At 44.2% G+C, this 13,978-nt stretch overlaps 1 protein-coding gene across 1 annotated transcript; it reads left to right on the top strand.

Annotated features, from left to right (window-relative positions):
* The first annotated feature begins 2,460 nt into the window (after nt 1–2,460).
* On the top strand, nt 2,461–13,481 carry LOC132347128 (zinc finger protein 2-like). Its single transcript, XM_059893545.1, has 5 exons — nt 2,461–2,487; nt 7,004–7,088; nt 8,139–8,265; nt 10,601–10,714; nt 12,390–13,481. Exons 2-5 carry the CDS (start codon nt 7,056–7,058, stop codon nt 12,761–12,763), a joined length of 648 nt encoding a protein of 215 aa, XP_059749528.1. The 5' UTR covers nt 2,461–2,487; nt 7,004–7,055; the 3' UTR covers nt 12,764–13,481.
* The last annotated feature ends 497 nt before the right edge of the window (nt 13,482–13,978 follow it).

Below are 13,978 nucleotides of genomic sequence, written 5' to 3'. Positions count from 1 at the left end.
GGATGCTTGCTCCTGGCCATGTGGCAAGCACTGTGTACCTGCAGAAAGCAGTCTTCCGCTTCCAGTAGGACAAATATCTGGGTGGGGTCCAGGCTGGGGAAACCTGTTGTCACTGTCCCTCAGACACATTTTTCAACAGCTCTCAAAACAGCTGTTCTGATCTCTATGTGCCTGCCTCCTTTGTTCTGAGTTCGATCAGAACTCAAGTGGGGAAAAGATGTTACTTGATGAACCTCTAACAACCCAATGAGGATATGGAGGAGGAAGTATCCAAGGTTGCTAGTTAGGGAAAGTTAAAAGATACTTCATGTGATCATGTATTTTATCTCTTTCTGAGCAGGATATTAGAATCCGTTTATTATGATTCTGGAGGGAGGAGGAAGCTCTATTAGAATGGGCAAAGCATGAATGGGTGCTGGCAATGGATGCTCCAAAACTGTAAATACAAAAGAGTGAGGAAAATTATAGCCATGATGATAAAGTGGAAGGATTTGTCCCACTGTTTCCTTTCTGATTCCTTGGTTTGGCTGGTTAAAAAGCTAGATCCTGGAAGTTAACTACTACAGTTATCACAGTAAAGTTAATGAAGTGGAGCCACCTGCAGCTAGTTCTCTGCTTCCTCTGGTTTCTGTATTAGAAGATAGTTGCAAGTCACCCCTTGACTGATAGGCAGCCATGGATCTAGCTAACACATTCTTGTTTATACCCAGTAGCTGATCCACTAATAGCAGCATAAATGTAACTTCACTTAACACACTAGCAATTTGCTTTTATTGTCCTGCCACTGAGATATTTAAATTTTTTTGCATTATATAATCTGATAAAGCAAGATTTGAATATTAAAATACTGAAGTTACTCATTACATTATTAATAACAAGTACCTGCAAAAAAAGAAGAAAAAGCCAATACAAAAGTATATGATCACGTTGGTCACTGCTGTGGGCAACTGGGGCTCGATCCTGCTGGGACCTAAGGAGTCATGGTGAGTGAGCCTCAGAACTGTCAGCCCTTGATATGGAAGTGGGGAGTGTTTAACTACCAGCTCCCACACCCAATTGGTTAAGTGCTGCTGAACGACCACCAGGGATTTCTGTAGTCTTCCCTGGTTGCAGAGTCAGAGAAACTCCAAGAGGAAAGTGAGAAGTATGGGATACAACCAAGATGAGGTGTTATCTGATTGTATCTGTGCAAAAGTGATTGCTGTAGCATGGCTGGGGTAAAATTTGGGCCAAGGAATAAGGTGGTGCACCCAAAGTGTTCCACATGAGGGTAGAGAGTGATTTCATTTGAATATATTGAGTTTGAGATGCTTGTGAAATATCCAAACATATATGGGAATGTTCTATAGGCAGACTGAAATGGAAAAGAGTGATCCCAGATATATAGGTGATATCTGGAACTATGTGAGTGGAGGGAAATTGCTCATGAAGGTGTAGTGTAGGAAGAGACCAGGGTCTAGGACAGGTCCTTGGGGAACACCAACATTTAAGGGGCATGAAGAGAGGAAGAGCCCTTAAAGCAGAGTGAATAGAAGAGGTAAGAGGAACACCATGTGAGAGCAGTGTCACAGAATTCAAGAGAAAAGATTCTCAAGAAATGGAATAGTCAAAAAGCATTCAGTGTTGCCAAGAGGTCAAAAGGGACAAAGAGTCTATTGGCATTTGTCGGTAACTTAAATGGTTGCGCCAAAGTCATATTGGAATAAACTTGGTTGAGGAATGAGTGGGATGTGTATGGTAAAAATAGCAAGTATTCGCAATGCTGAAAATTTGGCTTTGATAAGAAGGAGAGAGGATGGTAGTTGGAGGCGGATGTGACACTGAGGGAAGATTTCTTTTAAAATGTTAGAGATGTGAACATTTATCAGGATGCTTTAGGTATAGGAGACAGAAAATGCTTCCCCAACTTGCTTAAGCCTGAAGGTGCTTTATTGACTTTTACAACTGCGAACCCCGGGTGTAGCTCTGTTTATTGTTACAATTACAGAAGGCAGAAAGAATGGAGGTGAAGAAAGGCAGATTTGTAGATTTGATTACGGGCAAGTATGGAAACTCTGAGGCGTCTTCCCCACCCACACCCTCCCGAAGGGAGGGAGACGATGAAGTAGCAGGTGCCTGAGAAGGGTAGAAAATGCTTAAAAATATCCTTCTGGAGAATTGGATAGCAAGCTGCCTAGGAAACAGAGCCATCCGCGGTAGGGTGACGGGCCAAGCTGGGGCAAGCGAACAGGGCTATGAGACCGCTTTGACTCTTTACTCATCGGCTTTCCTCCATATTTACTAAAAACGGCGAGGTTGCACCTTTTAAGTGATGGACACGAATACCCCGTTGCTACCTTAGGGGGCGGGGCGTCTTCAGTGGGCGTGGCCTAGTATCGCCGCTACGCCGGAGGCCTTCTGGGGATCGTAGTTTTCCGAGCGCATTTTGCGCAGGCGCTTTGCGCTCTTTGCGCCTCACGCGGCGCCGCGAGCGGGTTGGCCACCTGGGTGAGGACCTAGGATAGGGTGTGGTGGGAGAGGTGGCCGGGGAGGGACGTGTTGAGGAAGGGGCCGGGAGGTAGGGAGGGATGCGTAGCGCCATGACCTGAGGGTGGAACCGAAATGGGGTGTTTTCGAACTATCCTTGGCCGCCGCTTCCCCGGCTGACCTTGAACCGGCCCGCGGCGGGGCAGGGGAGCAAGCGCTAGCTGCGGGTCCAGCACGACTCAGGGTGAAGACGTGGCTGCGAAGTGAAGCGAGGTCACGATAGCCTGGCCCCCGAGTGTTAGGTGTCGTGTTTGGGGGTGCGCAGGGCCACGGTCAGCAGTGCTGTCCGCCGGGTGGGACGGCGCATTCCCTCCCCTAGGCTTCCTGACCGAAACTCGCCGTGCAGTCCCCCTGCTTACCCGTCCTAGGGGCCCAGTACACCTGGATTGAACTGGCTCCGCTGAATCCTGTTGATCCAGCTTTCCCGGAAAGCACCTGATGGGTCATTTCTCTGGGTTCCCTGCACATGGTCCAGGGTTTCAACCCCTTCCACTCGGCCTCTTGCAGCTGCCCAAAGGCTCTCCTCTTCTCATCCTCCGTGCCGCTTTCCAATACCAATCAGGCTTTCTTGCAAAACTTGGCATTTCAATTAGTCCGCAAAGATTTCTTGAGTACCAAATATGTGGAAGTAGTTTTTCTTTGAGGAAAGCAAGATTTGGCTCCCAAGATTCATCATCTACTTAGAAAGATAAAACAAAAATACAAATAACTATAGTATAAGATAGGCTATATTAGGTGATTGAGACAGAAATCTGAGAGTTCAAAGAAGATAAATGACCCTGACCCTTTATTTCTTGATGTGGATTCATCAGGGAGTGGATTGGAAACGAGTTTATAGGCTTGGCTGGAAACTTGCATAGTTTCTTTTCATGGCACTGGTGGGCATCTTGAGATTGATTTTGTGAGCCACGTTGGATGCTGTGTCTTCTCTGTATCCTCAGGACCCCGAAGAGCTCTAAGAAGAGAGGTCTTGGTAGCAGAACATGAACAATGAAACCTCAGGTGAGGGAACTGGGAGGTTTTGCTCCTTGTCTTAGGTCTCTTTGGGTTGCAAATTACAGAAACTCAGTTCAGACTAGTAAAAAGGGGATTCATTTTGAGAATACTTGATAGGTCACGGAACCCAAGGAGAAGACTGCAGGTGTGCCTGTAAACTGGAACCAGGGGCCGGAACAAATTCAGGGCCCTCTTGTAACCCCTCGCCTCTACTTCTGTATATATTTATGTTTCATATTTTCTTGTCACTGCTGACTAGCTTTTTCTTTCTTTCTTTCTTTTTTTTTTTAATTTTTTTTTAAATTTATTTATTTATTTATTTATTTATTTTTGGCTGTGTTGGGTCTTCGTTTCTGTGCGTGGGCTTTCTCTAGTTGCGGCAAGCGGGGGCCACTCTTCATCGCAGTGCGCGGGCCTCTCACTGTCGTGGCCTCTCTTGTTGCGGAGCACAGGCTCCAGACGTGCAGGCTCAGTAGTTGTGGTTCACGGGCCTAGTTGCTCCGCGGCATGTGGGATCTTCCCAGACCAGGGCTCGAACCCGTGTCCTCTGCATTAGCAGGCAGATTCTCAACCACTGCGCCACCAGGGAAGCCCTGACTAGCTTTTTCTGCTCTCGGATGGCGTGACAAAATGTGACTGTCAAGGGCTCCCAAGTTTTCCTTCCCTCAAGTGGAACCTCATGAGAAGAGACAGACCTCTTCTTGGTTCCACTTCCAAAATTCCAGGGTAAAGACTCTCATTGGCTCAGATGCCAATCAGCTTTGGCCGGGAAGTGAAGTCATTTTTTATAAATGTTCAGTTGTGGGTAAAGATTTTCCTTAAAAAGTGTGAAGTGTTGTTGGCAGATCTCAGGAGACAGAACAATAGCTGCCTGTCACTCACCTTGAAATACTGCTACTAAGAAAGCTACTTTATATAGAATAGTAAGCCTGGCCAGGCCTGGCTTAATCCCTTTCTCCAAGAACTCCTCACCCCCCCAACCTCGCTCCTTGGCCACAGCTGATTGGGCAAGAGGTGGAAATGACCTTAATGATTTAAGGTCATTAGGCTCTCAATGGCCAACAATCAATAGTGTCTCGAGAATTTCAAGTAGGAGACACAGAGACCAGGGCCGGTTAATTGTGGGTATTACATCAGTAAGTCCAGGAGGACTTGTCTGTACAGAGGAGAATTTTGAGAACGTTCTCTTGAGGGATGGAAAGACACAAGACTCATGTTCCCTGATGGCTTTAGAGAGCAGCCTTTGTTCCAGCACCATTCTCATTTGCAGTCACCTCCAGGCACGTGTCAGATGCCCTGCACACACAGAAAGTATAAATGTAATCTTGCTATTGGCCACTCTAAAGGTTCAAAATGGTATATCCAGGTTCTCTGTCTAGAGATCTCAAGGAGCAAGAGATAAAGATGTATAGCACCATCATTGTTTCTTCCATATCCAGCAGGCACACGAGTCTACTAACAAAAGAAATTTTAAAAAATAGAAATTAAATCTGATTGGTAGTGGGTCATAACCATAGTTGGAATCCAGAAGATGGTGCCAAATGTGCCTTATCCCGTTGGATTGTATAGCTGTGTATCACATGGAGTCAGCCTCGGGTGGGTACTGATGGGTGCCTTTACTTCTAATTCCTTTTCCTCTTTCTACCCTTCTGCCCTCTCTACTGCCTACTGACTACATCTTGCAATAGCATTTGTGATGAAAGCCCAGGAGAATATTTTTCTGGCATTCTTTGTGGACTAGCTTGGGGAGACCATTATTCTTGGCTCCACTCCTTGAAGGGTCTTTCAGATTTTCATTTTAAAACTTCTGACAGATGAACGAATCTTTCCCTTGAGAATATTATTACCTCTTATGTCTTCCAGGTGCTGTAATGTCATAAGGTTGAGAAGGACTGGAGAGAAGGGGATATAGATTCTCCCTCCTTCCCTGGATGTATCGTTACTCTGTGTAGCCTGCCTCCATTTTTTGATATTTGACTGCTGACAGCTTTTTAAAGCCTCACCTCTCCCTTTTCCCCTTACGCCCCACACCTGAACAAGCTGATGAGGAAGCCTGAATGTTCTCTCCTTTGACATCAGCAGGAGATTCAAACCACACAAGCCCATTCCCATGGGCATGTGGGAACCCTCACCTTGGCCCCATCCCCTAACCACGATAAAAACCCAGGCCAGTCTTCTTTCCTTGCTCTCTCAAGCCATTTTGAACCTGCTTGAGAGGCCTGCCCTGCTCTTCCCGGAGACCTCAATTAAATAAATAATAATCTTTTTCATACTCTTGGTGTGTGTGGGTGTAGCATCATCAGTCTCAACATTGGCACCAAAGTTTGGGTGGGGTCCACCTGCCTCTGCAGGTGACTATAACAGTCCTTAGCTCTCTGGCTAATACTTTATCTCCCATGGTCCTCTGTGATAACAGCCAATGCTGCAGGGCTCTGGTCAGTCTATCCATCTTGCTTGGTTCTGCTGCCCTTTGTTGCTGGAGAAGCAATTGTATTGTCTTGGACTGACCACTGAGTAGTATCATTTTGAGTACAGCCTCCTAGTTCTGCAAGAACTTTAAAAATGACCCTAACAAAGAAACTGGCTGGAATTTCTAGCATCTGGCTTCTGATTCCCTTTCTTTTCTTGGTTTGTTTTCTTTTTTGGGGGGGCCACATGGCACAGCATGCAGGATCTTAATTCCCCAACTAGGGATCGAACCCGCGCCCCCTGCAGTGGAAGCGCAGAGTCTTAACCACTGGACCGCCAGCGAAGTCCCTTATTGCCTTTCTCTTGGCTGGATGGGACCCAGTCAGTTTCTTAAACCTGTACTTGAGACCCCTGGCAATCAAAGGAATTAAGACAGGAGGCCAATGCTCTTTAAATCCCAGTAGGGGCTACAACTTTCAGGAGGCCTGGATGCAGTTTGATTATAGTGTCCTTATAATGCCCACTGTACCCTAAAAATAACACCTCACTTGCCTGAACTGGCTTGAATATATTTCTGGTCCTTAGAACTAAACAAAACTTGACTAATACATAGTCGTCTATTTGCTTTTACTTTTTTTTATTCTTGACCATACAGGCATTAGCTTTAAAGAAAATATTAGTAGAAGCATCCTCCGGGTCATAACTGAAAAGTCCAATTGAGTTATTTATTAAATGTTTATTTATGTCAAAATACTACAGAGCACAATGCTGATTGTAGATATATTAAATGGGGTAAAAATTAACCTCAGTGTAAACTATTTGATTTTTAATAGTTTTCCGATGTGGGAATAGAGTTCTGTTCCCAGGAATCTGCCAACTCCAGAACACAGTTTTGGCAATATCCATAATATACACCCCCTGGGAAAGGGTGAGTTTATTTCTGGGGTTGCTTTGCTCTTAGTAGGGTATTGGGAGTAAAGGCCGTTTCACACCTCATTGTTAGGTAGAGATTTTCTAGCCTGGGTCTGACAACTGCAAAATGGGATTCTTCTCCGTGTTTCCTTGTCTATAGCTCTGCCATCCCTGGACTGGTCCTTTTCCAAGAGAACACAGAAGAGGAGAGAATGGCAGCTGTGCTGCTAACAGCCAGATGGCAGGTGAGTTGGACCTCCTTCAGTCTGAAGCTTCCTTGCCAGCCAGAGAGTGAATGCCTTGGAGACTGGTCCCGTTCTGGTAAAGGTGGGCTCTGTAGAGAATACTCACTAGTACCCTGTCTGGCTCCAGATTCTCTCCTCTCAAGCCATACAACACAGCTGCAGAGACCTTCCTTCTGAGTCACCCTTCCTAAAGCCTTGGCAACCGGCCCCCTCATGAGCTGATCATCACTGGGGAGCAGAGAGTTGAGGCAGCTCTGTCCATGGCAATGAGTCTGGTGGTCCATGGGCTCTCTTTCATGAGAATATAAATAGTCTGAATCTTCTAGTCTGGACAGGATGTTATCTTGCCTTTCAAAGAGGCGCTGTGTCTTTGATGCCATTTCTCTAGTTTCGGTTCTTTAGAGCAGCAGTCCCCAACCTTTTTGGCTCCAGAGAACGGTTTCATGGAAGACACTTTTTCCACAGACCGGGGGCGGGGGCGGGGGCGGGGGTGTAGTTCAGGCGGTAATGAGAGCCATGGGGAGCGGCTGTAAATACAGATGAAGCTTTGCTCGCTCGCCTGCCACTCACCTCCTGCTGTGCGGCCCGGTTCCTAACAGGCAATGGACCGGTACTGGTCTGCGGCCTGGGAGTTGGGGACCCCTGCTTTAAAGTATCCTCAACTGAGGGTACACCCATCATGGGTCTTCCCTTGACTTGAGAACCAGTTGGTCAGGCTCAGATCTCATGGATCCATAAATGTTCGAGCTGGAAGGGACTTTAAGATGATCTAATCTAATTCTTTCATTTTATAGTTTAAAAAATTGAGGATACATAACAGTGTCCCTGAAATTTGGAGGTTCTTCCATGGGCACGATGGTATGAGGCCATAACCAAGAGTTTCATGCCTCAGGTCACAGACCTGTACCTCTTCCTTAAAATATCCAGTCCTCTTGACATCATCAAAACCATTTCTTATCCATTCCATTGTCTTCCAGTGCTGTGGTCTTTATGCCTCCTCAGTGATACATAAAAGAAGACACATAAGTAAGAATATGTTTGTCTTTTTAGAAGTTACTCCAATTTAAGGATGTGGCTGTGAAGATCTCAAAGGATGAGTGGAAGCAGCTGATTCCTATTCAGAGAGCCCTTTACAGGGAGGTGATGCTGGAGAACTATCAGGATTTTGTTTCTTTGGGTGAGCATGACTTTCCTCAGTGACTCAGAATCTGCCATCCAGTGTGTGTGTAAAGAATATGGTCCTTCCTTTCTTACTGGGACAGAATTGTACATCTTTGAATAGATTCCCGGGAAGGATGAAAGAATGCTTTGTGAGTTTATATACTTTTTGTTGTTTGTTTGTGTTTAACTAGTGACATCCTAGTACTACTGGGATTTGGTAGATGCCTCAAGGAGCTGCTTTAAGATATATTGCCTAGCAAAGTAGTAATGAAATCCTACCTCCTTACCAAGAGGTAAAGAACAGGTTCCTGTTGATGTCAAAACTCACTCAAAAGACATTAAAGGGACTTCCCTGGTGGTGCAGTGGTTAAGAATCCGCTTGCCAATGCAGGGGACACAGGTCGATCCCTGGTCCGGGAAGATCCCACATGCCCCAGAGCAACTAAGCCCGCGTGCCACAGCTACTGAAGCCTGCACACCTCGAGCCCGTGCTCTGCAATAAGAGAAGCCACTGCAATGAGAAGCCCGCGCACCGCAACGAAGAGCAGCCCTCGCTCACCGCAACTAGAGAAAGCCCACGTGCAGCAATGAAGACCAATGCAGCCAAAAAAAGAAAAGAAATTGAAATACAGTCATAAAGAACAACAATGAAAAAAAAAAAAAGAACAACAATGAAGGAAAGGTAAGATATAGAGAAAACATACAGCATCTTGTAGGAAAAGTAACCACCTACAGTTTTTAAAATGAGAGAGGAAAGCCTGAGATAATCCCAGAACTCCCTAGACCACAGTAATGGACCAAAAGAATGGCAAGCAGAACAGGACATCTGAACAGCATTAAGGAAGACTGCTGAGTCCAAGCCACAGAAGTTCCTAAGGCCAGGGACAAGAACGTGCAGAAAAATGGCCAAGGATGTGGCTGTCATGCCAGTGAAGTCTCATCATTCAGCCTGAGGGAAACCCCGGGCCAAGAGTTTCCTTTTGATCTGGATGGAGTCTATAGGATAAGTGAAGGTTGGACGAGACTCTAGCTTTAAGTAAAAAAATTGTATCATATAAAACTGAAAATGGGTACCCTCTCTTCAGGAAATTGTCCTAAGGGGAAAAACATCAGATAAATGTTTATCTCAATTTGCCTAGAATTGTGAAAAATGGACACAACATACATACTTTGTAATAGGCATTTAGATAAATGAATTGTATATCCATAATGGACTACAGTATAATATGGGCCTTGACAATGATGATATTTATAGGGTTAGAAAAACAGTAATGATATATTGTTAAGTGATACAAGCAGGATACAAAATGATTGGAACTTGAGTACATTTACAACATATATCTATCTGCATAGAAAAAGTCTGGAAGAATCTACACCAAAATTTTACCCCTAATTATCTTTGACTAGTAGGCTTGCGGGTGGCTTTTCCTTTTCTCTTTTTTGCATTTCTCAATTATCTACAATGAATACAGAATATTTTAAAGTATTTTAAAAAGTGCAAAGAAGATGAAACATTTTTAAATGCATAGAGTGATTAGCATCAAATTTAGCGTAGTGTTTACCTCATGGGGGGAAGGGGGGAGGGGATGAGGGAAGGGCTTCAATCTTAGCTTTAATGTTTATTTCTTAAGTTAGATGGTGGGTTCATAGGTGTTTGTTTTAGTTTTTATGCCTTTTGTATGTCTTAAATATTTAATTATGCATTTAAAAACTAAATGTAAAAAAAAAAAAAACTAAATGTAGAAAATCAAGGCTTTATAAATGCCACTACTTGAAAATTTTAAAAGCCAAAGACATCATAATTTATCTTTTGAGAATAAAAAAAATTTTATTGATGTTTTCAGTTTTGAGTGTTTTATATTAACTGTATGAAAGGTGAATTATATTTCTAAAACTCTTCCAGTTTGATTAGTAGCTTCATCAAATTCAGTACAGTTGCACAGAAGGATAATTAAGGGAATAAAATTTATTATTTAAAAAACTACCAAAGGACACAGGGTGTCTTCCTCACCTTAGTTCCTTGAGGTGCAGAACCTTCTCCATATTCCACTCCTCTAGGCCAAGAATTTTCCCAAAACCCCCAGGAATACCAATTCCATAGGGGGGAGGTTTCTAGATATTTATTGGGAAAAAGAAGTGAACTACTTCAAAAGATCTAATTCAGATTTTCTAGAAAGTCAGTCCTGACTTGCCTTCAGAGAATAGAAATTAGTGTCTTATTCTAGAAATTAGCGTATGCTTTCTGGACAGTTCCATCTTCCTCTCTAGAGAGTAAGGGGCTGTTATTAAACCCTGAGATGAATGAATTTCCATCCTAAACAGCCATTTCTCATTCTGTTCTTTGTGAACAGGACTTCTAGCCCCTAAACCTGATGTGATTTTCCAGTTGGAGAGAGGTGAAGAGCCGTGGAAACTTGATTTTCAGGAAGCGGAAGAGAAAGAAGTCCCAGGAGGTACTTCTCTAGGTATGTGTGAGCCAGGCAGGTGGGACTGTGCTGGACAGTTCACTTAGATCCTGCTCCTTGGGGTCTCATAGACCTGTGGGGATGGTCCCTGCCATACCGGGCCTTGGCCTGGAAAACCTGTCCCCCAGATCGAAACATGGCTTTCTTGTCACCTTTCTCAAGTTCTTGCTCAAATGTGCCACCTTCTCAGTCAGGCCTGCCCTGACCAGCCTAACTAAAAGTGAACTCTCTCCATCCTTTTCCCATCTCCAGCCCCTGCACGACCTAGCTCTTTTCCCAGCTCTGTCTTCCTAACATACTATATCTTTACTTCTTTATTTTGTTTATTGTCTGTCCACACCTACTCTCCGATTAAAATGTAAACTCCATGAGAGATTCTTGTTTTATATTGTTCATTACTGTATCCCCAGTGTTTTGAACAGTACCTGGTATGTAGCACACACTCAGATACTTGTCAGAGGAATGAATTAGTGGAGCTGTGCATAACAAGGCCCTTTCTCTTGGTTTTTTTCTGAGGGTGGGTTGAGACCTATCTTTTCTTTTTTTTTAAGATTTTTTTTTTTTTTTTTTTGATGTGGACCATTTTTAAAGTCTTTATTGGTACCTGTTACAACACTGCTTCTGTTCCATGCCCTGGCTTTTTGGCCATGAGGCATGCAGGATGCCAGCTCCTCGACCAGGGATCAAACCCACAGCGCTGCACTGGAAGGTGAAGTCCCAACCACGGGACCACCAGGGAAGTTCCGAGACCTATCTTTATCTCAGCTCTGCTAACATTTCTTATCTTTCCTGCTTGCCCTTTACCATATCTCCCTCCTCTTCCTCTAAAACACCGTTCATAGTCACTGACAGTTCCCTTGCTCAGGTGCTAGCCTGTCTCCTCACTTACTCTCTGCTGTTTACACTCACGGACACATAACAAACTGCCCGGTCATTTCTGTGCTTCTTTGTGTCTCTCCTATTTTTCTGCATCTGTATCTCCCTCTGAAATTCTCTTCTTTTGGCTGTTCATATGGTTACCTTGTCTTTCAGATCTCAGCTTAAATGTCGCTTCTAGATGACCATTCTTAAGGGTCCCTCTAATGAAGGCCCCACTCCAACTCCCATTCATTATTTCCTTCACTGTGCTTTTCACCATCTGTTCTATTTTGTTTGTTTATTCTTTGTCTTCTGTGTGGTAGAATACAAGCATCACAAGGAGAGGGACCGTGTCTGTCTTGTTTATTAGAATCCCAGTGACTTTTTTTTTAATCTTCTTTTATGTATTTATTTATTTGGCCGTGCCACCAAGGCATGTGGGATCTTTGTTCCCCGACCAGGGATCGAACCCGTGCCACCTGCATTGGAAACACAGAGTCTCAACTGCTGGACCACTAGGGAAGCCCCTAGAATCCCAGTGACTTTTACAAGCGCCTAGCACTTAGTAGGAACCTAGTAAATATCTGTGAATGAATAACTGAAACTTTTTTAATGGACTAAATGCCCACCCTCCACTTCCAGTCTCTATTCCTCTCTTTTCTTCTGCCATTTTTCACCCTCTCCATGATGTCTTTCTCTTGAGGAGCTACCAATAAACCAGGCAATATTTTGTATTCGTTCTTTTCTTAACATCTACAATGTTTTCTTTTTCACTGGCACTAAACCCAGTTATATCTCTGTTTTCTATTTGTTTTAGACCAGAAGGCTAGACTTGAGAGCCAGGACTCAACTCAAAGGCAGGATGTTTCTAAAAAAGTAAAGTCACGAGAGACATTAATGGAAAAACTCAGAGAAGATGGTCCTCTGGGTCCTGTACTTGGCCCAGAAAACCCTGAGGGCACGATGAAGGAAAATCCTTCAGGGGAGACTTTGAAGAAATCCTCCCCCAAGGAAAAGGACTCCAGGCAAGGATCCACTCCTGCTAAGAAAACCAACAGTAAAGGGAGAAGCTTTGCAGCATATGTAGGAAGACCTTATTCAACCACTTGTCCCGCACTTGCAATCAGAGGTCTCACGCTGGAGAGAAGCCCTATGATTGTAAAGAGTGCGGGAAAGCCTTCAGCTATCTGAGTAGTCTTAGAAACATCTGATGTCTCACTCTGGGAAGAACCCCTTTGAATGCAGCAAATGTGGGAAAACTTTCTATGACCGATTAACCCTCACTGAACATCGGCGAACTCACACGGGAGAGAAGCCCTTTAAATGTAACAAGTTTGGCAAGGCTTTCTTTGTCCAATCCTCTTTTACACGACATCAGAGAACCCATATTGGAGAAAGTCCTTATGAGTGTACAGAATGTGGGACATCCTTTAGCCAGAAGAGCATCCTTGCCCGCCACCAGCTCACTCACAGCGGAGAGCAGCCCTCTGGGTGCAAGGGGTGCGACAAAGCTCTGACCGCTCCTCGCTCCTCCGCCACAGGAGAGCCCACACTGGAGGGACTCCTTTTGGATGTTGTGAGTGTGGAAAAGTTTTCTTTGACCGCTCATCCCTTAATCAGCATCAGAATATTCATAGTAGAGACAAGCCCTATAAATGCACTGAATGTGGGAAAGCCTTTCTCCAGAAAAGACGACTTATTCAACATCAGAGGGTGCACACTGGGGAGAAGCCCTACGAATGCGGTGTGTGCGGGAAAGTGTTCAGTTGCAAATCATCTATCATCCAGCATTAGCGACGTTATACCAAACAGGCTTCAGAATATCATAGAGGTGCTTCTGCCAGACATGGGACCCCCATAGAGACTTAGGATGCTCTTATTCAAAATAATAAAGATTTATGTCTGAGCATTTCTGACTACTGCTTATTCTCATGCCTCCATTTGGTACCATGGTCTCAATAAATAGCCTCAATGGACTGTGCCATAGATTTCCCCTAGGATGCTTCAAATTTAAGATCATACTCTGAGGATCCCCAAATTGGTCATAACCTCTCCAATCAATATGCTCTGTAAGTGTCTGAAGGGGACTCTAAGATAGGCATCATATATTTTATTCATTCATGCATGCATTTATTTTTTCTAGACTGACTACTCCATGAGACAGGAACGATTTCATATCTGTGCACTGCTGTGTCCCCAGTGTGGTGCCTGACACTTACTACATATTTCCCGAATGAATGAATACCTGTCTAGTCATGAAAACTTGAGTCCCAAATCCAATGCACTTTCTAGAACTAGAAACTTCAGTAAGAAAATAAACATCAAGCTAATATATTTAGCAATGCAAATACCTTCACTGTAGTTGTGCTATGAGCTCTTAATTCATTCTTCTTGGAGCTTCTTGGA

Source organism: Balaenoptera ricei, chromosome 13, assembly GCF_028023285.1.
Source record: "Balaenoptera ricei isolate mBalRic1 chromosome 13, mBalRic1.hap2, whole genome shotgun sequence".
In the NCBI taxonomy this organism is placed as follows: Eukaryota; Metazoa; Chordata; class Mammalia; order Artiodactyla; family Balaenopteridae; genus Balaenoptera; species Balaenoptera ricei.
This window is presented reverse-complemented; position numbering and strand designations above follow the sequence as displayed.